The sequence below is a fragment of the Lasioglossum baleicum genome, chromosome 6, assembly GCF_051020765.1.
Source record: "Lasioglossum baleicum chromosome 6, iyLasBale1, whole genome shotgun sequence".
NCBI lineage: Eukaryota > Metazoa > Arthropoda > Insecta > Hymenoptera > Halictidae > Lasioglossum > Lasioglossum baleicum.
Window position 1 is genome coordinate 3,555,533 of NC_134934.1, and position 23,240 is coordinate 3,578,772.

Here is a 23,240-nt window from a genome sequence, read left to right on the forward strand (position 1 = left end):
TATCAGAGGAGTAGTCACCGTACTCTCACATGTATGTATATCGACGGGACATTTCCGTGGTTACGATTATCGCGGGATCTAAGAATAGAGTGTTCGGCTTTTTAAAAAGCTATGCACTTTATTGACTAGGCTTGCAACATACATTCCGAGCAAATCATAACAAAACCAACAATTTCCACTAGCTACCGACCGTGGCGTCGATTAAGATTACGTAATGTTATATTCGAATGTGCGATTGCCCTTCGATTCCGAGTTTTCCGCGGATCCTCCCTCGCCGCGGTCTCGATCGCGATCGAGGCCGCGACGGGAGAAACCGGAGGCTGTTCCGACCGACGTTAATGGACGATTAAAATATATAATAATTGTGATCTGTGCGCCGAAGACACCGGGCTTAGGCCTCGATTCTGTATATCTAATCCTACGTATTTATTCGTTTGCTCTCCCATTGGTCGAATCCCCGTCTAAAAGTTCGTATAAAAATTACGAGCGCGATTGTGTAGCGTAATCGTGGACAAAATGTTTTGGACTCGCCTCCCTCGATTATTCGTTATCTCTCCTCGTTTCGTTGATTCCGTAATACTTACGAACGCGCGATGGGTGGATTGAGATGAACGGAAGCGATGGTTTATTTTCTTTTTTCTTTCTTTTTTTTTCCGTCGATCGACGATTTACGTGGACTTTCGCGTCAAAGATCAAGCGGTTTCGATAAAAATGATTTCGTTCACTTTTCCTCTCTCACGCATTTTGCATAGCATTTTAAAAATGACTTGTTCGCTTTGTAATAAACGATTTCTTTCATTTTTCATTTTGTCGCTTTAAAATCGTGATCAATGTATGAAAAATCTCGGATTTCGCAAATGGCTGACAGAATCGGAATGTGTAGAAACTAGTCGTGTGGTCAACGCGATACGAGTGCTAGTCTACGAGATATCGAGTCTGAACGACACGGCGCGGCGCGGCGGTTGTTCATGGTCCGAAAACGCGTATGTGTTCCTCCCGGTTTCAGCTAATGCTTCAGAATTCTTCTCTCCCGCTTCGATCGGTATCGCTGTAGGTTACAGTGGATGCCTCTTCCGACGAACAATTATGCACGTTTTTCCTTTGTTACGACACATGCTATCCTAATAGCGCATTCAAAATTCTGCGTTCAATTTTATAAAATCCCTTCCCAAGCAATAGAGATCGCTGATATTCATCGAGTCAAGCGTTACAACTGTTATCGGTTATGCTTATTCGTTCAGACTCATTCGTCGGAAGATGCAACCTCTGCGACGCAACCATGCGTTTACGTTGAAGCTGCGACGAGCAATTATAGCGACGACGAGAGCGAATCGTAAAAATACGTCGTATTGTTTTATCCCGAAAGTGTACAGAGCAGAGCAACGCTTATCAAACGATCGATCGGTTTTATCGACGCTCTACCAACTTGAATCGCAGCTCCAAGACGAACGCGTGCCATTGCTCGCCAGTAAAACTCGATGTTCGCCGTGTTTCCCTAGATTTGGGAATTTCCCTAGATTTCTACGTCTATCGAACGTCGGCGACTCCCGGAGGAAAAAATGGAGTCTAAGATCGAAGATCCGAGGATGATCTTCAAGGATCACTTCGTCGGCGGTAACCGCTATGTCTTTAATTTCTACTTAAGTGTAATACGGAACGCGTAACAATGTACAAAAAATGTGTTCTCGCCAAGTGTACAAAATCTTGCACCGTTTTCATCTTTTTTTTTTGTTCTTTGGTGTGGCGCGAGAGACGTTTTCCCTGGGGTGCAGGGTCCTCCGCGTTACGCTGCTGGTCTCGTGTCCGCGCAACAGCGTCGGCATCGTTCCGGTAATGTATAATGAAGGTACATTCGCAGTTATGGTACGGCATGATTATTTGTATTCAAGCGAGGGTGGGTCCACGTCGATTCTTAGATCTTCGTGAAGGAGAGCTCGTGAGGAGGCTGATCCTTCTCGACCAGCCAGACGCTTCCGCTTTTGCCGGTGGTCAGCACGTGCACCAACGCTTTCGCCACGTGCTCCACCCTGAAAACATATGTTTCGTTCAACGAACTTCCCAGTTCGAAACAACCTGGATCGACAAGATTCCCAGGAAATAATGTTTAACACGTTCACTGGCACGTTGGTTACACGCGACAACAATTTTTGTTTCAATTTGTTTCGTGGCACAGCTGCTTGGACCGAACTTCATTTTTACCATCTATAAAAGCCTTGAACTCCGCAGGGTTTTGATTAGAATTTCGTTTTAAGGTGACTCAACGTGTCAACGAACCGTAAAAGAACATTTTCAAAGAAAGTTTAGCCAGGCTGTCGATGACAGACAGAGTTGCGTTTACGGTTCTTTTAACGTTTCTCTACCTTTGTGGCACGGAATTGGCTATGTCGCAATGCCAGGCGTCCTCGTATCGCAACCAGAGCAGCTGTTTACTCACGTCCTTTAACAATTTGCTATCCGTCGCGCTTGGGCACAGTGCCATCACCTTCACGCCGGTCAGGTCCACGTGGTATTGGTGCTGCGGAAAACAATAACAATCCGTAGCTATGTATTCCCTTCGATCGGACTCCTAACAATATGTCTGCATTGCGTTATAGAAATTCGAGACCGATAGAAAAATTCATAATATTTTCGTAATTGTTTGACGTATTATTTTTTATTTTTAACGGAAGTTCATATTTACCCCGAACGCTCTGGTGAAGTTGACAATGGCCGCTTTGGTGGCGGAGTAGATTGGGACACTGTGGTAGGGAATGATGCTGACATTACTTCCAATGTTAACCACTATTCCGCCGTGGCCACCCATGTCCGTTCTCATAAATTGTTGAGCAAGCAACGTTCCACGGATTACACCATTCTAAAATCATTTCAACGCTCGCATTTCGAAACACCCGGTACATGCAATATAGGACCGTTTATTTTGAAAATGGTGTAACTCCATTTTTTGTTGTTTCGAGAAAATTAAAGGTTAGCATATTAGTCAATTCAAAAATATAAATTAATTATGTCAAGTCTGGCAATGTTTCCACCAAATCATTTATATATATCTAATTTGATTATATACATTTCTTTCAGGCGAATTCAACTAAAATAATATATGTATATTTACGGTAAATGTATGGACTTACACCATTTTCATAATTAGTCAATTGTAAAAATCGTTTAATTTCAATTAAGAAAAATTAAATATCTTAAGAGAGCTTAAGGGTGAAAGTCGCAGATTTTCAGCCTTGCCAGGGCATTTCGCCCTTACGTGATCATCTTTAAACGTTTGTAGCTCATTGCAATGTTGACCGATTTCGATGAAATTTTCAGTATGCATATAAGTTACCGAAATCTATAAAACGCATTTTTTAAATTATCGTTACAGGCCCAGATAAAAAAGTTGACAAAACATAATTTTTAAAAATTTTGTATAATTCCTACCAATTGCAATCGTATTAAATTTCTGTTTACTTATTCTCTAGCGAACTAGCCGGTCTAACATCTTAAAAAAATTCAAGTCCTGTGGACTAATTTCTAAAAAGTTATGCGATTTTTAAGGGTGTCCACTTTAAATTGTCCCTGACTGTATATTAATCAATCTTCTATCGAATTACCTCTAGCGTATCGATAAGATAATTTAATTGGGAAGTAGATACTCACAACGTTAATGTCGACTTCCAGCTCCCAAAATCGATCGTTCATGATCCCAGCATTGTTTACAACGATATCGATGTGGCCGAACGTTGCGATTGTCTTCTGAAACGCGTCTAGAAATAAAGTAATTTGTGATCGGTTACTATCGGTGACTAGAAATTCATCTTATCGGTTAAAGGATAATGCGTTTAATATTTGCGTACCTTCGAACTGTGAGTAATCTGTGACGTCGCACTGACAGAAAATCACGCGATCCTTTCCGTAGTCTGAAGTTAAAATCTCCACCAATTTCTCGCCTTCATCTACATCGATGTCGCACACGGCAACCTACAAATCAAAGTATGGCGAAATGTTCGAACAAAGTTTTCTGAATTCGATTAAAAATTATTGGGACGCTATTTTTCCGAGTCGAATCAAGCAAATATAGGGAACATTATATGTATATTGTCACTAAAAATTACGAATAATTTAGAATTTCGTGAAAAGAGAGAGAGAGAGCAGAGCATTTTACATTTTTATGCGATCATTCTCTCCCGTGAGAATTGTGATAGACGATAAGTTGGAAGTCGGTCAGAGATAGCGCTTTAATATCTTCCCTAACGGGGAGCGATCTAAATATAAGTCGGTCACTCTTGATTGCAAGCGTTCAAAGCGTTTATACGGTGAAATATGAATCGAGTCAAGGTTACATTCTTGAAAAGGATTTTTCAAACCTTTTATCACATTTTTCACATTTTTCAAGACAATATTATCGCGATCCTCGTTTTGAAATTATCTGGGAAAAAGTTGAAGACGATTTATCATTTTCACTCACCTGCACACCTTGGTACACCAACTCTGTGGCAAACGCCTTACCGATTCCGGCAGCGGCACCAGTCACCAGCGCTACTTTCCTTTTCAGGTCCATTTCCGAAAATTCTTGGACAACTGTACGCCTGCGAACGACATAAAATTTTTCCATTACAAAACACTCGCCAGTTTCTACACAAAAATCGTGGAATCCTCAGTCTGCGATAACTAGACAGCGGATTTTATGCATTTCTGACAAAAATGATTAGGTGTAAATAAAAACAGTAGAAACATTAGAAGAATTTAAAAATTCTGTTACATTATTTCCAACCGATTAATCATATTAAGAAAGAAAATAAATTTCTATTTCGCACGAGTTTCTTGCAATTTAAGTAGAAAATGTTTATATTGCATGAAGATCCGCTGTTTAGCGATAACTGAAGCTCTATATTCGCTGATCAAAATAGTTCAGCAAGTATGTTTTATGGAAGCCAACACAATCGATTTCGTGTTTTAAGTGACAACCAGAATTTACACAACTCGATGTGTCGTATCTGAAGCAAGCGTATGAGATTAATAGACCGTGAATTACAAAGAGAAATGTTTACAGTGTCTGTGTATTTTATTTGATGCGAACGGTGCGAGGTTAATTTCTCGGAAACTCCCGGACGCTACTGTGTGTTTATTAGTCTGAGCATGATCAACGTATGAACAGCGTCCGACCACGTGTCTCGCATTCGCGTGCACACCAAAACGAAAAACAAATCCTCGGCTCCGATAGCAGTCGCGGAGCAGCCGTCGCAACTTCAAATGCGCGTGTATCTGAAACGGCACTATAAAAACAACCTGCGTGCTATTTACTACATTACTCTAGGTAGATATCGGGAAAACGCCGGTACACGGTAGAATCACAGCCGAGAGGACCGGTTCGCGTCGGAGGCGGAGTTCCATCAGTACCGAAAACGTTCCGGGAAAAGGGAAGAAGAAGCTTTTGAGGAAATCCGGACGGCTCCCGAACGTTTCGGATCCGCTTTGAAAGCCGCGTCTAAGCAATTTCCGGTCTGGTGGCGGCGTGTGATCAGTCGCGTGGGCGAAATCGAATTTCACCGTCTCGTTATAACCATTTCGTACTTGACTTCCCGGCGTCGATGGGGATGCACGTTCGGAAATAAAGCCGGCGATGCTCGACGCGGCGCATGACTCACTGAGCCCGCGTCGACGAGCGTCGTTTTACCACATGCTTCGACGCCAGACTCCCGTCGCGCGTCGCGCCGCGCCGTGTCTACCAGCCTTCTTGCACCCAGCCCTCGCAAAGACACAGCAATCCCGACCGCGTCAATGAGAACCAGCCGGCCGTTCGCAATTAAAAACGTCCGATTTCAGCTTTTTCACCAGCGAGCCACGCAATTATTTGCCTCGACTAAAAAATTCAATTTTTCTGCCCCTGTCTCGGGCGTACCCCTGTTGTTAAGACGCTCTGCAGAGTCTGCAAGGTTGAAGAACGATTATTAAATCCGCCGCGGATGGGTGTCACCCTCTTGTGTCGGTAAAAATAATTCTTCTTGTATCCGTCCTTCTTATTTAAACTCTTACATTTCAGAGTTGGGCATAGTTTATTTCACTTGAAATAAGAAATAATCGTTTCAAATATTTTATTATCATTATTTGTTGAATATCATGAATAAAATGTATTTTGATTTTGCGTTGATTCCAAATAATTTTCGATTCCCAGCAAAAGAACAGAACGTGTTCAAACTGTGTATCGCGTACATTTTCCAGTCGAGCTTAACCCAGGGCATTTCTTGCTACGCATCAAAAGTTCGGAAAATTCCGCGACGCTCGCTAACGCGTTTAAAAATTCAACAGCCCGTATAACGTCCGCGCGGCAAGAGGAGCGGGAAGTAAAATGGGAAAAAACAGAGGGAAAATGCACGAGTCGCGGAGCGCCTCGAGCGCGTGAAAGGTGCGAGCGTCGAGGAGGAGGATTTCACGCGTCCGTAGAAGAGGATATCAAATACTCCTGCGTGTGAATCACCCTCGCGAATGAAACAGCATCGTACAGCTTCGTTTAATATTGCGCCCGTCGTGACACCGAGTTCCCCCTTGCCCCCCACCCTGGTCCCCGGCCCAACTGTTCCAACCACCCCCGCCCTCGTGTCTGGCAGCCGTAGATAAACCGGCGAACACGTTTCCCTCGGTGAGCATCAGAAAGAGGCGATCTAAAAAATTCACGACGCCTCGATCGCTCGATATCCCCGGGAAACTGTACGACGTCGGCAGCCACGCACCTCTCGACTTTCACCTACGCTCCTCGAAAACACTCGACCACCGTTAAAACCCCCTCCGAACGAGCAGTCTTCTAGCAAAATCCCCGGAGCGGAAAGAAGAAGAGCCTGCGAGGAGCGGAGGAGCCTCCGTTCATCGCTTCGAAGAGCGGTCGAACGAACAGAAAATCCTTCGAACAAACAGAGAAATCCATCGATCGGATCGGAGCTACCGTGGGTGAAATTGTATTCGAGGTCCTCAGGTTTGAACCGGGGGCAAATTTGTCTGCCCTCCGGACGAGAAACGCGAGTTCTGAAAAATCTCCGAAGCAGAGAGAAGAAGAGTCTGCGAGAAGAGAATGTTCCCTCCGTTCTTCGACGAGTGGTTGAACAGAAAATCCATCGGTCGGATCGGAACGAAACGACGACGGGAGGTTGTATTCGAAGTTCCGGTTTTTATCGAAGGAACAAAAGAATTGAATTCGTTCGACGAATAGAATCGCAACAACCTCGGAGGTCTACGACGCTGTCCGAATCCTAGAGATTCCTGTACACTCACCCCCGAGTCGCAGGAACGCTACGAACGCCAAGAACCAACCTCTGGAACTTCCAAAGGCGTAACAAGAACCAAGTTGTAATTCTTGAAATTGTAAACTCGATTTATAGGTTACAGTGTGTTTGAGATTGGAAAGCCATCGGGTAATTACTCGAATTCTGGCAAGACTCCGAAAACCACCCTCTAAATCTACAGAGGCTGAAAGTCGCCGCGCCGGCACGGGCTACCTCGATGCGGCGATACCTTATCGAGTTCACCCTTCAATTTCCCTTGTGGTCTCTCCCCTCGGTCGGCCGAGCTGGAGTCTTTTAACGAAGGATCTATAATTTCAGGGAGTGCTGGTGGCCGGGTAGCACGAGGAAACTACAAAGTCACCCCTCGCGGAGCACTGACCGCGGGCGGCTCGTCAGCGATCAGCCACCCCGGGGTGTCTAGTGTCCGGTGTACGAGGTGTATAGAGGTGCGGGGTTGGCGTGGCTGCGGTGTTTCTTTGGCGGAGTGTACTTTTGAATCGGCAGTACCTTCGTATCTTGAATCGCAGCTCCCCGGAAGAGTCGGCTGGTGTCCCGCAACAGGCAGGCTGGCGGCTGCGACGAAAGCGAAACGAGTCGTCGGAGACGGAGGGCGGTCGGGGGTGCGCGCACACCGCGCGGCCAACCGGGTTCGCCTGTGTCCTCGTATATGTATGTGTCCGTTCTGTGGAGTACGTGTCTGTGTATGTGTATGTGTATGTGTGTGTGTGTGTGTCGCGGACAGAGCCTCGCGAGCAGGCTACCCCGACAAGGTGTGGTTGACGGCCGCGGACGCACTGGCTCGCTGCACCACCGGTGAACGCTGACTCCCGGTGAACGCACACACCCCGCTCCGGGCCCCGATATTGATTGGCGCGGTTGCGTGCCACGTGACTTTTACGTGCGACTCCCGTCCGTCCGCCCGCGTTCGCGTCCGCGTGTCCGTCTCTCTCTCTCTCTCTCTCTCTCTCTCTCTCCCTCTGCGCGTGCGAGAGTTTCCCCCTCCTGTCCCCCCACAGCCCTTAACCTTCGCCCGTGGGCTTTTTGTTTCGCGGACACACGATCCCGACCACGCTTTCGATCGGCCCACCCCTCTCCGCATCCCCCTCCGCCGCGACGATCCCCCCTCTCCACCGTCTTTCTGCCATGGTTTCACCCCCTTCGGCCCCGCCCAGTCGCGCGAGATCCATGTTTACCGGGTTGACTCGCAATGCTCAGGGTCGCCGAGAATTCGGACGAGCCTTGATCGCGACGATCGATCCCACTGTGTGGATGCTAGATTCGGGGTCTACGTGCCTTCACCTACCGGGGGTGGCTCTCGGAATTCGCGGAGGAATACACGTTTAGCGCCCGACGATTTAGCTGGGGTGGCGGAGCTAATGAGGCGAACGCGATCGTCTGGCGGGCCTCGATTTTTAATTAGTCGTGCCCCGCCTTTTCACTCCCGTATTTATATATTTTTCTATATCAACTTATTCATGTTACGTTGTATATTTAGTGTAGGGTGATTTAGTTATATCGGATCATCTCTGCCGCCACTCGATTTTTAATTAGTCACGCCTCCTCGCCTTCTTCACCCTCTTATGTATTTTTATTTTTATTTTTATATATCGAGGTACATATTAAGTTTATGTGTTCACGCGTGTTTAGCGTAGTGTGATTTAGTTTGACTGGATGGGAGGGATTAACGAGGTAGAAGCGATCGTCTGCCATCCCTCGGTTTATGTTTATAATTAGTGGTGCGCCTCGCCTCGTCTACGCGCCACCTTATTTATTTTTATCTATGTATTAATTTTATTATATGCTTAGTATGGTAGTATTTGATGGGAAAAATTAATGTGGTGGAAATAGCACAGTCGTCTGCCACCCCTCGATTTCTGATTAGTCATGCTCTCCTACCCTCTCTATTTATTTTTTATTGGTAAATATTTACAGAAATGGGGCCACACCCTGAGATCATTTGTTAATGTCCTGCCAACTCCACCCATCCTTTACACCTTCGCCCCCAGAACTGTAACCTAAGTGAAACTCGCGTCAGCTCAAATTGAAAGTGTATTAGATTTTTATAGGGTGGCTCGAATTACATGTATCTTTTATATCAATTAGAAGTTAGAGCTACAATATTTACTCGGATATCTCATGAGATAGCCGAGCATCCGGGTACCTGGGTATCTCATAAGACAGCCGTGTCCCTGGATATCCGAGTATCTCATGAGGTCTCACAATCTCACAGTCTCTAAGAACGCACGAACTGCTTTGTAAACGTTAAAAAAATCTACTATAAATTATTTCATGTAATAATAATAAAAACTATCTCATATACTCGAGTATGCAGGGGATTTTATGCATTTATGGCATAAATGATTTGGTGTATTCCGGGAGGTAAATCGTCGAGTAAGGCAATACAGCTGTGGTCCCCGACGACCACCGCGGCATCGAACGCGTCGGAACCTTGGTAAAAATATTATTTAACGTCGTGGAGTAGTGTAATACTCTGGACAAAGTATCGAGTACTCGTGTGGAAGTCGGCTCTGACAAGCCGGAAGCGAGTCGTGGGTCACCGACCGGTCTCGATGATCGATCATCGCGCTCGGCAATACCGTCAGCTGAAAGTATCGGCGTTCCTCTGTCATGGCCGCGAATCTCCGGTGTGCCGGGGCTGGCATCGATAATCAGAACGAACACGAGAACGCAGGATCGGTCGGGAGCAAAGTAAAACGGGGAAAGTAAGGTTCGCGCATCTGGCGAAAGGAAGAAGAAGAAGAAGGCGCAGGGGTCGCGTGGTGGCCAGCGACGAGAAGATCGCGTTGGTCGGCCACGAGGCGATGGACGGACGACGCAGGATGAAGTTTCGAAAGCTATTTCGCAGCCGAATGTCGCGGACTACTGTCCTCACCGCGAAACCGAAGCAGTGTCCCAGGAAGCAAGCGAGCAAAGTCCGGAAATGCATGTGTCTACCCTCGAACTACGTCCTCGTCGAGTTCCCCATGGTCTGGTCCGAGCTTAGGTACGTGTTCCGCTCGGTTTTTACGCTGGGACCCATTGTCCGGAACGATCTGCGGTAGGATGTCTCAATTAGACGCGACCCTTGTCCGTCGCGTCGTCCCGCGTTCAATATCCCAATTGACAGTGGATGCCAGTTTCACCGTCGAGCTGATCCGTCTGTGCTCCGTTGAAGCCCCTGAACCGCGTTTCGTCGTTTATGGATGTTGATTCTTCGGTTTACGTGCCGTTTACATGTCTGGGCCAGAGCTATCAATATTCGACAGTTCGCGGTTTCTTAATCATTTTCCACGAAGCATCAAAATAAAAGCTTCGACGCAGCATAAAGCCCCCGTCCTATTTCTATCGCTTTAACCCCCAGCGGCGAACTGTAATTATCCAACCTTGTTTTCGGTGACGCTTCGATCCCTATTAAGACTTAACGTAATTGTCAACCTAATTCGAGGGCTAAACGCTCGACAAGCGGGACGTGATTCTCCGGAAATCTGGGTCGGATCGAATCCAACGTTTTCAGGTCAACGATCCAACTCCTCTTTCTCGAGGAAAATCAACGAAAATAAAGAAATACGTATAACCGAATCGTACGAACGACAGTCGAAATTAAGAATCGTATAACTGTCCTGTGTGAATTTATTAAAACCGGCGAGGATATTTTATGCGGTGCTTGGCGAGTACAACTTCTAATTAGAAGCTCGCCCGCATGTGATTCGAGGATCCCATCGACATTACCTGGATCCTTTCCGCTCTCATCGACACGTCGATATTTCAGAGCGAACCAGCAGTTGTGCGACGGTGCGATCAGATGCGTCGGGGACCAGGTATTCCCAGTGCATCGAGTCATTTTGTCCGCGGTCAGCCCGTACTTCAAGGCCCTCTTCACGAACAGCCTGAAAGGCGGCAAGACCGAGACGACTACCGAGGTCGTCATCGATTCCGTTCCTGGCGAAATTTTCAGCCTGATCCTCGACTACGCTTACACCGGCGCTTGCGACATCAACGCCGACAACGTCGAGCAACTTCTGCCGCTGGCCGATCAGTTCGAAGTCCTCGGCGTTGTCCAATTATGCTGTCAGTTCCTGCTGCAGGAGCTCAGACCCGAGAACTGCTTAGGTAATGTGTCGATTCGTTGGTTAATCAAATCGCGCTCGACAAAAATACTTTTCAACCAAAATGATCAAACCGATTGACGAGTCGGCTGCCGAACCGACAGCTATAAAAGTACCACGATCCTTGCATCTCGCATATCCTAACTACAGGATTAGGTAGGCTATAAAATCTCTCGACATTGTTCTTTTCGGTCTATCGATCACATTATTTCCTAGAATAAATATTAAAATCAAATAAAGACGCTGCGAGATGTCAGATAAGGTACGTTTATCAAAATGAAAAAGGAACACGGATAAAACTTTTCTTGTTGTATCTGTATAACGAACAGAACTACTTAGAATCGTACAAAAAATAGGCCATTTTGGGCGTTTTCATAATTTTTATGCAATTTTTAGAACAGTCTAATAAGTTCGACACTGTGACGAATGAATGTTTAAATCTGTACAAAATAATTGTGCCTCTCGACGGGTGAATGATTGTTTTTCGCGAGATAACGAAACGAGAGTGTGTGAGAGGGAGAGAGAATTTCGTTCTGTGTAAATGTCAGCCATTGGCGAGACTGCTGAATTGTAACAACTTAGGTATCTTTAAATTCGCCCGTCACTATTTCTGCCGTGACCTGGAAGAGAAGGGCCGGAAATACATTCGTCATCACTTTAAGCGGATACTGCAAGAGAGCCCGGAATTCAAAGAGCTCACTGGCGAGGAACTCGAGGCGATCCTACGTGACGACGAGCTGAACGTTAAAAACGAGGAAATAGTTTTCGAGGCCGTTAAAACCTGGGTCGAGCACAACCAAGAAGAAAGGAAGCCTTGTTTGCCGAGACTCTTGAAATGCGTGCGCTACGGTTTTATCAGCTACCCGTTCTTCACGAACAATATTCTCACGTGGAAGATCATCGAGGAGGATGAAGTGAGTAGTCCCGGACGTCCATTATCCGAAGGCCAAGCCTAGGATATCGATTCTTTATTATGTATTCTCATTCTTCCCTTGGTAGTCGAAGATTGCACGATCGTCCGCAATCTCTATATTTTAGTCATTTTAGTATCCAACTCTTTATCTTATCGTTCTCAGCCCCTTTCTTTTTATTTGTTGATTGTGGCCTCGCTATGTTGCGAGACAATTCGGAAACGAATTCTCCGCTCTCTACGATTCTTTATGCAGACTGTTTTATCGCTTCCAACGGTATAATAAATTGTGCACCGATTTTCATAAAATTCACCAGCAATTCGTCTAAAATTTCCTATCCTTTGTCCCTAATTGTTGAAGCTCTGCCAGCGAATTGTACGCGACGCGAACGCTTATCTGAACGAGCAAGACGCGAAACAGAGCACCGGCGAGATCGACCTGAAGAATCCACTGGCGCGTCCTCGGATTCCGCATGAAATCCTGTTCGCGATCGGCGGCTGGACAGCCGGTGCACCGACCAATTTCGTGGAGACCTACGACACGAGGTGCTCCGACTTTCCTCCATTTTTCCTCGATTCTTCCTCCATATGTCGCGACGGTCGCGAATCTCGCGAGAACCGTTGGCCAAGCCGAGATTCACCGTAATGTGAACTCCAGAGCTGACAGATGGTTTCTATCAGTGAGCACGGACGCCACGCCGAGGTCCTACCACGGGCTCTGCGCTCTGAACAATCTGATCTACATGATCGGCGGGTTCGACGGGAATCAACACTTCAACACGGTCCGATGCTTCGACCCGGTGACCAAAGAGTGGCGGGAAAGAGCCTGCATGTACCATGCGAGGTGTTACGTCAGCGTTTGTACCCACGGTGAGCACCGATTATTCTTTATATCCTAGGACTGGGGGGGAGACGCAAGCGATGCGGGAAAATAGAGGGTCGTTTGGATAAAGATAAAATTCTTGGTCCTGAGAATCGTTTTGCGCGAATAGCGACCGATCGATGGGAATGGTTTTTGCAAACAGGCGGGAAGATTTACGCCCTTGGTGGCTACAACGGCCGCACCAGAATGAGCTCGGGGGAAAGATACGAGCCGCAAAGGAACCAATGGGAGATGATACCGTCGATGCAACGACAGAGATCGGACGCGAGCGCTGCAGCTCTGAACGACAAGATTTACATCGTCGGCGGTTTCAACGGCCGTGAAGTCCTGGATTCCGCGGAAGTCTTCGACGTGGAGACCAATCAGTGGAGCTACATTCATTCGATGCTGAACCCACGGTCAGGGGTTTCGTTGGTCGCATTCCGGCACAGCCTCTACGCTCTTGGAGGCTTCGATGGATTTAATCGACTCAACTGTGGTATACAATTCGTCGCACCTTAATCGTTCATAGGAATCTTTACCTTTACCTTTATTTTTATTTTTATCGCCTCTGATCCGATTTATTTCATTGCAATAATTAGCCGGGGAGAACACATTTTTTATTTCAGAGCGTGGGTAAACGTTTCGAATTTTAATCTAGTGGAAAGTCGACTGTTTTGAGTATTTTTTAAATTATTGGATAGTGTTATTTATGCCGGCGCGCGGCACGGTGTTTGTTCGCTCTCTGGAGCATTCAATTTTATTGGAAGCTTCTGGTAGAAATCGCTCCACCGAGCGTAAGAGTACCCTCTCGGCTCGGGATTTTCCGCTACGTGGAAATTAATGTCTCGTTGCAATATTGATCTTGTGTTCCCGCAGGGGAATGCTACAATCCGAACCATTCGGAGGACTGGCACGCGGTTCCAGAAATGTTCAGCCCCCGCAGCAATTTCGCCACGGTCATCTTGGACGATATGATCTTCGTTGTTGGTGGTTTCGATGGTAAAATGGTCTTTTGGTCCTTCCCGTTATTCGATTGATTGATTTTATATTTGATTTGACTAATAAATATTAATAAGGTGGAGTGGGGTAAGTTCGCCCTAGTTTTTGCAAAGTTGAATTTTAAACTGATGTATTTTCAGTCTGGTATGTAAAAACATACCTAAAATAACAACACAGAATATATTAATAACTTGTAAACTATTGCAGGTTTAGGGTAACCTCAAAGTTGTACGTGTACCTCGCACGTGACTGTTCGGCATTGATTGATTTAAACGAGGATAACACCTTTATTCTCGGGCGACATATATGTAGAATAGTTCACACTAACTTATACTATATTAATAAATACAAGCTAGAGAAAGTTCGTTCATATTATAATAAAAATAACCAATTAACGGACCTGCCCCGTAGACGGACTTACCCCACTCCACCTTACTATACAAAACTCTGTATCGAAGCTAGATTCAAGTTTTATAAAATTTATAGTTTTCTAAATACACAACAAGCATAGAAATCTGCTGTCCCTCTTAATCGGTAGATTGGAATTTCCTCCGCTTTTCTTCTTCCTTTTACCGTTAAAAAATTACGGAAAGGGAGATCAAAGAAATTCCTATAATTCTACATCTGTTTATGAAAATATAAATCGGTATAAACATTGTTTCTCTGAATATCGTAGGTGTAACGACAATTGCGTATGCGGAATGCTATGACGCAGACAGCAACGAGTGGTACGATGCGTCGCCCATGAATCTCAATCGAAGTGCCTTGAGTGCGTGCGTTATCGCTGGTCTTGCTAACGCACACGAATATTCGTATCAAAGCAAAGCTCACAAGCTTGGCCAAGGTTTGCATTCCGACAGCTGAAACTTCCGAATACTAGATTCCATTTTATCCGATACATTATAAAATTATACAACCGTTTATTGAGATTTCAATTAATTATTTTGGCTGTTCTGGTAATTCTAGTGTTTTACGTTCAAAATTGTATCGGTCAAGTAAAGACGCGCTTGTTAGAGTAATCCAAAAATTCAAAAATTAACGCGGTCAACGTGTATGTCTCAGGACAAGCATCATCCGACAACCAGGACAAAAACCAAGGAGGCGAGGGAGCTGCGGAGACGAATGCCATTTCCGCGGTGGAAGACGAAGAAGAAGAAGTGGACTACGAGGACCACGAAACGGCGGAGAGCGTAGGCAATTTTCTAGGGTAACGCAACGGCGAAGAAGGAATTTTGAAAAAAAAGGCAAAAATAAGTGACGTTTCGATAGCTAGTAAACTCGCGATTACTCGACGTCTGTATCAGCGTTTCGTCCGAAACATTCCAGACCGGATCGAGCACCGTTCGCGCTGCGACTCGACGACAGGGTACATATCAAATAATTCGTAAAAGAGGGATGAAAAGATTGAAATGTTCGCTTAGACGGAAAAACACAAAAACACAAAATCGGGAGCTGCGACGGAGTTACGGGTTCTAGGCGTGGGAAATGAGTTTTGCTGCCTAGCGTTTTCTCTTTTTTTTTGTAATAAGTTTTAGGAGAAATTGCCGCGTGAAACGGTACGCGGGTTTTAACCGCGATTGCGCTTTCCATTTTTAACCAAATCGCTGTTTTATAGGGGCTATTATTTTTCTGTTACATTATTTATTCTTTTTTTTTTTTTACTTCTTTTTGTAGGACACGATTGATCGACGAGAAACGGCAAGCTCGTGTTTTTCGCCGGAATTTTATCCATTCATGTTTTACATTGCAGACCGATTTGCGTATTTCAAGCACATTCAAATACTTTTCGCTTGTTCGGACATATTCTTTTTCGCCTACTCCTCTTCCGAACGAGGTTGCCACGTTCGTGGGCGATGGATTTACACGGTTGTCCCGTGCGTCTATATTAAGATTTTGTTTTTTAAATTATCGACCGTAGAAAATTGTTATTTCCCTTTTTTATCGCACATGCATACTCCTTTTTCCGGTAGCGATTCTAATGTGCCTTGATCTGTTATTTTAAACGAATAAAAGTATACCTGTTCGCACGCTTCTTTTCATTCTACGTGTCAACTAGAACGAGGTTTATATTCGACATTTATAGTATACATACTGACCCTCCGGGCGGATTGCACCCGCGTCCGACCACTGGCAGTATACCTGAAAAGGTTGTTATAGCAGATAGCAGACGAAAAACGCGCACGGATCAGCTCCGAACCGGCCGATTATTTACAACCACCGCGCTCCGACAACTTCAACCCCGACAGATGAACAACACGTGCAAGTGTGCGACAGACCCACCGAATCAGATCGATGGGATCAAACATATGAGAATACACACATACTTTTCTATTTTATACATATACAGGGTGTGGCCGCGGACGGGTGATACAACTGAGCACTGAGCAGGGTGTGATGCTACATGTAAAAATAAGTCGAAAAACGCAGAGTTGGGCAAAAATTTAATCAACGATTGACGACTAAATTTCTACTTCAATCGTTAATCGCAATTAACAATTAATCTCCTAGTTTAGTCGTTAATTGCGATTAATGATTATTAATCGTCAATCGGATAATTGATTAATGATTAACTGCTGAAATTTCGAAATGAAATACAGAATCAAAACTATATGGATACTGACAAGAATGTAAACTAAATTTAGGTGTATTGTCAATCAGTCTATACGTATACATATAATACAAACTCTGTTTACGTGTTTTTATGATTTTTTTCGATGATTTCTTTTTTTAATCAACGATTGACGATTAACTTCATCAATCGATTGATCCAATCGTCGATTTTTCGATGATTTCTTCTTTTAGTCAACGATTGACGATGAACTTCATCAATCGATTGAATCAATCGTCGATTTTTCGATGATTTCTTTTTTTAATCGTACACATTAATCAATCAATCATGATTAAAATTTTAATCGATTAATGCCCACCTCTGGAAAAAAGGAATAACATTTTTTTGTTTGACGCTTCGTTTGCGAGAAAATCGAGTTTGAAAATGCAGCGAATACACGTGCTACATATTGCATAGGAATTCTATTTTATGCATATACTGAAGCATGCGAACCTGGCGGAACTCTAAACTCGATTTTCCCGCGAAAACGAAGCGACAAACGAAAAATGTTATTCCTTTATTTCGACTTATTTTTATATGTAGTACCACCCCCGGCTCGGTTGTACCTCCCGTCCTGCCACACCCTGTACACATATATAGAAGATAAATAATCCAACACCTTCCAATATTTTATCTTCCCGATGAGGACATCGGAATATAAACAGTGGATCTATATGAAAAATATCGAATGGGGCTCAACTATTTGAAACGGTAATAAAAAGTGATTCGCTCTTATGCAGGCAGCAAAGATATTGTTAACTGATACCATTGTTGAGGCTCCGTAACGATTACCGATAGCTTTATTTCTCGAGTTCTTGAACAAATAAGATAAATCCACATTTTGGTACACATTGACGAACAGTTTATAATCGAGCAGAGTCAAGCACAAAAATAAGAGGTACAGTTAATTAACCCTCGTACGCTCCTCGAGTGAAAATCCATTCGATATACGTAAAAATTGTAAAATGTTTGGATTCTCGCTCATGTTCATACACATATTTATTCACGACAGAAAAAAAAGAAGAAAGCGTGAACCGCGAAGATCTCTCTCTCTCTCCCTCTCTTTTTCGTCGAGCTGTTCCCGAGGAATTGTACGAGGGTTAAAACGAATTCCCTAATTGTTTGACGTTCTCTTTATTACCAGGTTCTTAATCCATTAAAGCCGCTGTGCACTATTAATCGATAACAGTTATTCAGAAATTGAATCGTGCACTTCCGGATTCGACGAATGTACAACATACACGCTATCTAAAAACCGATATTACAGCAGACCGTTCAATGAAATCGATCAGAGATCGTACGAGCACGAGACGAACAGAAATTCTTTCGGAAACGAGTCCACAAACGTGCCTTAAAAATATCTTCTATTTCTCCTTGCGAGTGTTTTGCGTGAACCAGTGAACCAGGTTGAACCGATTCCCGGCATCTTGACCGCGCTTCGTCTAGTAGAAACTTAAGATTACATGGTACAAAATCGATTCCCGGGCCAGAGAACACGTCGATCGTGCGACAGTTCACGCACAATTGAGCAAACGATAGTTGTCCTAAAATAATAAACGAACGAAAAAAAGAATTCCTTCGACCGTTTTATAGGTATGTATATTTTTTTACTTCTTCCCCCGGACGAGATACGCGGTTCCCTCGGGCCTCGGGAGTTCTGATTTGTCGTCGAGCTCCTTTGCCACCCCTTTTGTGCTGGATCCGCGGCGAGTTTCTTCGTTATCGATCGACAAACGCGTTTCCTCGCCCTCGAGACAGCACGTTTCCGCGAAAACCGCGCGTCCCTCGATATGTGTGCACTAGAAAACGTCGAAAGGGGACGCCGAGCGGCCGCGTCGACGCTCGCGAATAATCCGCGCGAACCTCTTACAAACATATTACAAAAAGGGAGTGCCGGGCGAGTGTGCGACCGTTTTGTAAACCAACGGAGATACGTGAGCGGCTTAGAATCGAAGGAGAAGCGAGCTCGATCGTTTCGTTCCGTTTCCGGGCTCGCGCCGAGCCAGCCTACCATCGCATCGTTTGCCAATCGTTCGCGTTCGGTCCGAAACGCGCTGAGGCTTTCGATCGACGCAGGAAATCAATCTACATGCAACAATCAGCGAAAAATATATCGCAGAAACTTTTCCTCGAATCCTTCCTTTCCGAGATAATCGCGCGATTTTTGACACGCCGCTAAAAATTTTTTCATATTTTCAGTGTTTTCTTTCTCGTCTACTCATTTTTCTCATAAATCAACATTTTAAACAGAATCTAATAAATATGAACGTTACATACTTTTCCCAAAGCGAAATTCAATTTGATTCGTCTGTTATCAATATTCAAGCATTCCGATGAAAATAATTCACCGATGGGTTAACTAAATTACTTTCATTTTGTCGAATGTTCTGGAGAATTAACTACGGTGACGAATGCGTTAACACTTCAAGAACGGCGTCTTTGCACCGTACTAGCCCTGACGAATGCTTAAAAATGACACAACGTCGGATTGTTAGAAGCGATCCACATTATTACAGGTAGCTAAGCAAAATATCAAAAACTCTAAATTATGAGCTTATGGTAACATTTATAACATCGAAAAATGTGGATCGTACCGAAAGAAACCAACAAAGATCAGGTCCCCGAAGAGTATGATCATCTCAAACCCGAGACATCTATGATGAAAAATTTTCTGCCACCTTTGCCACTTATTTTTGCATGGAAATCTCTTGCTACCCGTCTCGATCCACCCCGTAAACCAAGACTACCCCCATAACGCTCCCCTATGCTACTTCTAATTCAAAGACCCTCCTCTTCGTTCCACCCCTACGTTTCCGTTTATTTCTTCTGGCAACTCGCACGAATCAGACGATACAATAATATTGCCACGGTTGTCGCGTGCCACACACGCAAGGAAATCTCTAGGAAGAATCGATCGAGGAGCGGAAGAGGCTGCACGGTGTTTGCGTCGTTATCTCCGTACGTCTTTGCCAGGGTTCTCAGCTCTAAACCCCGTTTTTCGTTTTCGTAATCGACGACCAAAGTTTCGCGACGGAGGCGTTCGGAAAGCGGAAATCAAACGGAACGATGCGATCTGTTTTCGAACGAGAAAAGTTTTCGGGGGTCTGTTTCTTTGTGCTTCGCAGCTTCGTGGGGGGAAAACAAGTTTACGAGCACCGATTCTGGTCCTGATATTGGTGTGCTCGTGGCAGAACACGACACGCGCACGGCGCACGGCGCACGGTGTCTTCTGTTACGGTGTAAAGGCGTACACGTACGGGCGTTGTATACAATTGCGTGGGTGAACGTTTACAGTGGGCGGTGTGGGTTTACACTTAACGATATTTCCGAGAGTCGCCGTACGAGCTGGCACGATTTGGTTCTGCGTTGTTCCGGTGCGGCAACATGGCGGCTGGATCAACAGTCTATTATTCATACGAGTCGTTTCGAATTTACTATACACTATACACCGAATAGATGTTTTAGTTCAGTCTATAAAATGAACAGAGTAGAGTTCAACCTCTTCAGCTGTTAGATACGGTTACGGTTGAATGCGGCTTTTTCGAGATTCCCGGCTATTTTTCTCAGAAATCAGAAATAATACGTGATTAATAGACTGCGGATCTTTATGCATTTATGAAGAAATTGATTGGACGAAATATAAAACAGTAAAAGATTTTAAAAATTCAAGAAAAAGTCGTTAAGGGATGAAATCAATTTGTATGTTATTCCTGCTTCTCACAATCAATGCAAAAAATATATTTATTCTGCATAAAGATCCGCAAGTTAGTGATTAAATTATATTACCGTAGCTAAGAGGTTCAACAAACGCAACCAACAAGTTCGAAATTCGAGAAGTTCCGTTGGCATTTTTCTGAACGAGATCGTAGAACGATCGAGCGCAACGATTCTTCGGAATTCAAGCTGGGATTTGGCACAGAGCTGATTCATCTAATTTCTGCAGAGTCTGTAATGTGAACGATCCCGAACGAGAAACTCGAGCGCCAAGCGACGCAACGATTGAGCAGATTCAGTGCGATTTTTGATCGTCGAAAGCTTTTGAACTTGCCGCACCGCGTCGAACACGACAAATGACCGTCGTACCGCGAGCCTCTCCATTGACGTTTATTCTCGTCGTCCATTCTGGGTATAGCGAAAAACACACGTCTTAATTACACACGTCCTCTCCCTCTGTCACTCTTTCGATGATACTCACGATTAGCAATTAGCAGACGCGACGCCACGCGCCTTCGTTGCTTCGATTACGAATAATGTATAACTTTTTATTTTTTTTCTTTTTTTCTTTTATTTAGATTGTTCTGAGCAATTGAGATCTAGTATTGGAGGGATTTCATATACCTGAAATGGTAGTCACTTTTTCCTTCTCGTGATTTGTTTCCGTTTGACAAAAAAAAGAAAAGAAAAAGAAACTCGTCCTTGTTCCTCCTCCTCTTCCACGTTGCTCCCGTTCGTCCGTTTCACTGTTCAACTTCCGTCGCCGAACCCGATGGATCCGAGGACCAATCAAGGATCCTTGTCCTCTTCAGCGATGATCATCATTTTTGCCGATTGAGTCCTTCGTCGTTTCGCGTTTTTTCATTCTTGCTATGCTTATTCGTGTTCGCATTGCCGTTTTGTTTAATTAGAATACTCTCGCTCTCATTCTCGCTCTCACTCGCACTATCTTTCTCGCTTTCTCTCACAAGGTTACGCGTCCCATCCATCCGCCTCGCACCGCACGCACTCACACTTATCTGAGAGTAACAATTGACATACGTTTCGTAACTTTCCTAGCGTCTTGACAATGTGTCCCTGCATTGTCTTATTTATATATCTCGATTTGTTATTCCCCGCTTTCTCTTTTTTTTTTGTTTTCGTTTTTTTTTTCTCGTAAATTTTACTTTTTCCTCGCTTTCGACACCAGGCTGGGAGCCACGGTGAGCGACGCGTCGCTGCGCTCTCGAGATTGAAAAAAGTCTGTTCAAAGAAAAAGGAAAGGAGACGAAAACCAACGTATTACGCGAGCTTGTCTCTTCGCGGGTTTTTGTTTCGAATACGATTCGCGTTCTGTTTCCAGTCGAGAGCGATGATGAACCGTGGTTCTCGATTTATGGACCTCTCTTCTCGATCGTGCGCGCGATATTTCTCGACGGCCACGGGTTTCGCGATAGGCCGAGAATTAGATGCTTGGTTCGATCGTGCTAATCGCTCAGAGCAGTTTGACGATAAACAAAGAACACGTTCCCGAAGGAATGCTAATATTCATCTAACGTTTTGTATTCTTGCTTATAATACTAGAGCTACCAGAGGAATCGAAACGAGTAAAGTGTTTTTCGAGGAATTTATTCGGAAGATTGACTCGTTTAAATGTACGCTAGAATCAAAATAATTAATCGAGTTCTCGATAAATGCATTTTTGTATTGGGTTGGAAAGAAAGTTCTTGCGGTTTTTATTATACAATCGAAATCACAAAAACCGTAAGAACTTTCTTTCCGACCTAATAGTTCCTCAGCGAATGATTTGAAACTCGTCTATTATATTATATCAAACTACCCTGAGCGGTCTCGAACCCCCATGCATCCCCCATTCGAACAAAGTGCAACTCGGATCGCGAGCTGCGAGTAGGCCCGATCTCCGTACAGTCGTAATTAATCCCGTTCGATGAATCGATGAAGCGTCGATGAAGCCGTGACGACAGAAATGACGCGTAGGAACCTAACGAGAGAAACTGATCGACATTTGCTATAACGATGTCCGAACGATGTGTCCGCGACCCATGTAAAAACATCGAATTGCCTCGTTTCCTCGACGATCGCGAGATCGGTTTTCGAAGACTGTGTCCGATTACGTTGGGACGAGGATGACGAGAGATAGAGGAGAGATGGAAGGGCATTTGCGGGGAAGAAACGAGGCAATTCCGACAGTACGTCCGTGGGTTTAATTAATCCTAATGCGGCGTCGGAGACGTCACGGAGCGTTACGAGGATATCCGCTCCGTTCCTTCCGAGAGTATCGTTCCCGCTGGCTAGATTCGCTATTACTTTGTTTAAATCGCTAGTGTTTCTTTCTCCCCTCGCTTCCCTTTAGTCGCTAAGTAGTCCGTTCCTTATCTGAAGTACTTCAGACCCGCCACCAGCAGGAACTTCTCGATGAAAAGCTCGGAATCGAGGACGGCGATGTGCGCGGCTCGGCCGATCAACGCGTTCGCTGTCGCTGGCAACGCGTGGTGTACGTCGTACCTGACCAAACTCACGCCTGTCGTCGACATCACCGGGTACAGGATGTTCTGCACCATCTCGCGATACGCTGCACCTGCAAGCCGATTTTTTTCATTTTTTAGATGCAGTTTTAGTAGCGGTGCGAGAAAGAACATTTGGGCAGTTCGATGTTTCGGCTGTGTCAAATTACAGCTGCCCATTCTTGTCAGAAAGCATAAAATCCGCAGTCTAGCAGTCGCACGAAAAATTCTTACTCGCGATAATAACGTTCTCCGGTAAATAACGCAACCGATCA

At 44.8% G+C, this 23,240-nt stretch overlaps 3 protein-coding genes across 13 annotated transcripts in view; 1 reads left to right on the forward strand and 2 right to left on the reverse strand.

The window, feature by feature from the left end:
- Nucleotides 1-98: 98 nt before the first annotated feature.
- LOC143209536 (15-hydroxyprostaglandin dehydrogenase [NAD(+)]) lies at nucleotides 99-7,901 on the reverse strand. 3 transcript variants are annotated; one of them, XM_076425305.1, is made up of 7 exons: nucleotides 7,767-7,901; nucleotides 4,451-4,571; nucleotides 3,840-3,963; nucleotides 3,643-3,749; nucleotides 2,681-2,854; nucleotides 2,361-2,515; nucleotides 99-2,027 (listed from the first exon to the last, which is right to left on the reverse strand). In XM_076425305.1, the coding sequence occupies exons 2-7, from the start codon at nucleotides 4,541-4,543 to the stop codon at nucleotides 1,913-1,915; spliced, it is 768 nt and encodes a 255-aa protein (XP_076281420.1). In that variant the 5' UTR covers nucleotides 4,544-4,571; nucleotides 7,767-7,901; the 3' UTR covers nucleotides 99-1,912. The 3 variants fall into 3 exon arrangements, with proteins under 3 accessions (XP_076281420.1, XP_076281422.1, XP_076281421.1); XM_076425307.1 differs by lacking the exon at nucleotides 7,767-7,901 and adding an exon at nucleotides 5,557-5,711; XM_076425306.1 differs by lacking the exon at nucleotides 7,767-7,901 and adding an exon at nucleotides 5,034-5,253.
- On the forward strand, nucleotides 2,023-20,189 carry LOC143209533 (kelch-like protein 10). Its single transcript, XM_076425300.1, has 9 exons — nucleotides 2,023-10,263; nucleotides 11,029-11,369; nucleotides 11,948-12,279; nucleotides 12,637-12,821; nucleotides 12,934-13,145; nucleotides 13,301-13,636; nucleotides 14,017-14,139; nucleotides 14,816-14,983; nucleotides 15,202-20,189. The coding sequence occupies exons 1-9, from the start codon at nucleotides 10,082-10,084 to the stop codon at nucleotides 15,348-15,350; spliced, it is 2,028 nt and encodes a 675-aa protein (XP_076281415.1). The 5' UTR covers nucleotides 2,023-10,081; the 3' UTR covers nucleotides 15,351-20,189.
- LOC143209531 (protein FAM135A) overlaps nucleotides 17,868-23,240 on the reverse strand; it is a 37,836-nt gene continuing 32,463 nt past the window's right edge. For all 9 annotated transcript variants that reach the window (XM_076425284.1, XM_076425283.1, XM_076425282.1 and 6 more), the window contains one exon: nucleotides 17,868-23,039. In XM_076425284.1, coding sequence (XP_076281399.1) covers nucleotides 22,834-23,039 — 206 coding nt within the window. In that variant the 3' untranslated portion in view covers nucleotides 17,868-22,833. The remainder of the gene's footprint in view (nucleotides 23,040-23,240) is intronic.

What these genes read in the sequence shown, in the direction of transcription:
- LOC143209536 (XM_076425305.1), bottom strand. Translation starts at nt 4,543, where the DNA reads ATGGACCTGAAAAGGAAAGTAGCGCTGGTGACTGGTGCCGCTGCCGGA. An exon ending in AGATTACTCACAGTTCGAAG is followed by an intron (nt 3,750 to 3,839) that starts GTACGCAAATAT and finishes CTTTATTTCTAG; the next exon opens with ACGCGTTTCAGAAGACAATC. An exon ending in TGGAAGTCGACATTAACGTT is followed by an intron (nt 2,855 to 3,642) that starts GTGAGTATCTAC and finishes AAATGATTTTAG; the next exon opens with AATGGTGTAATCCGTGGAAC.
- LOC143209533 (XM_076425300.1), top strand. Translation starts at nt 10,082, where the DNA reads ATGGACGGACGACGCAGGATGAAGTTTCGAAAGCTATTTCGCAGCCGA. An exon ending in AGATCATCGAGGAGGATGAA is followed by an intron (nt 12,280 to 12,636) that starts GTGAGTAGTCCC and finishes TAATTGTTGAAG; the next exon opens with CTCTGCCAGCGAATTGTACG. An exon ending in AGCTCACAAGCTTGGCCAAG is followed by an intron (nt 14,984 to 15,201) that starts GTTTGCATTCCG and finishes TGTATGTCTCAG; the next exon opens with GACAAGCATCATCCGACAAC.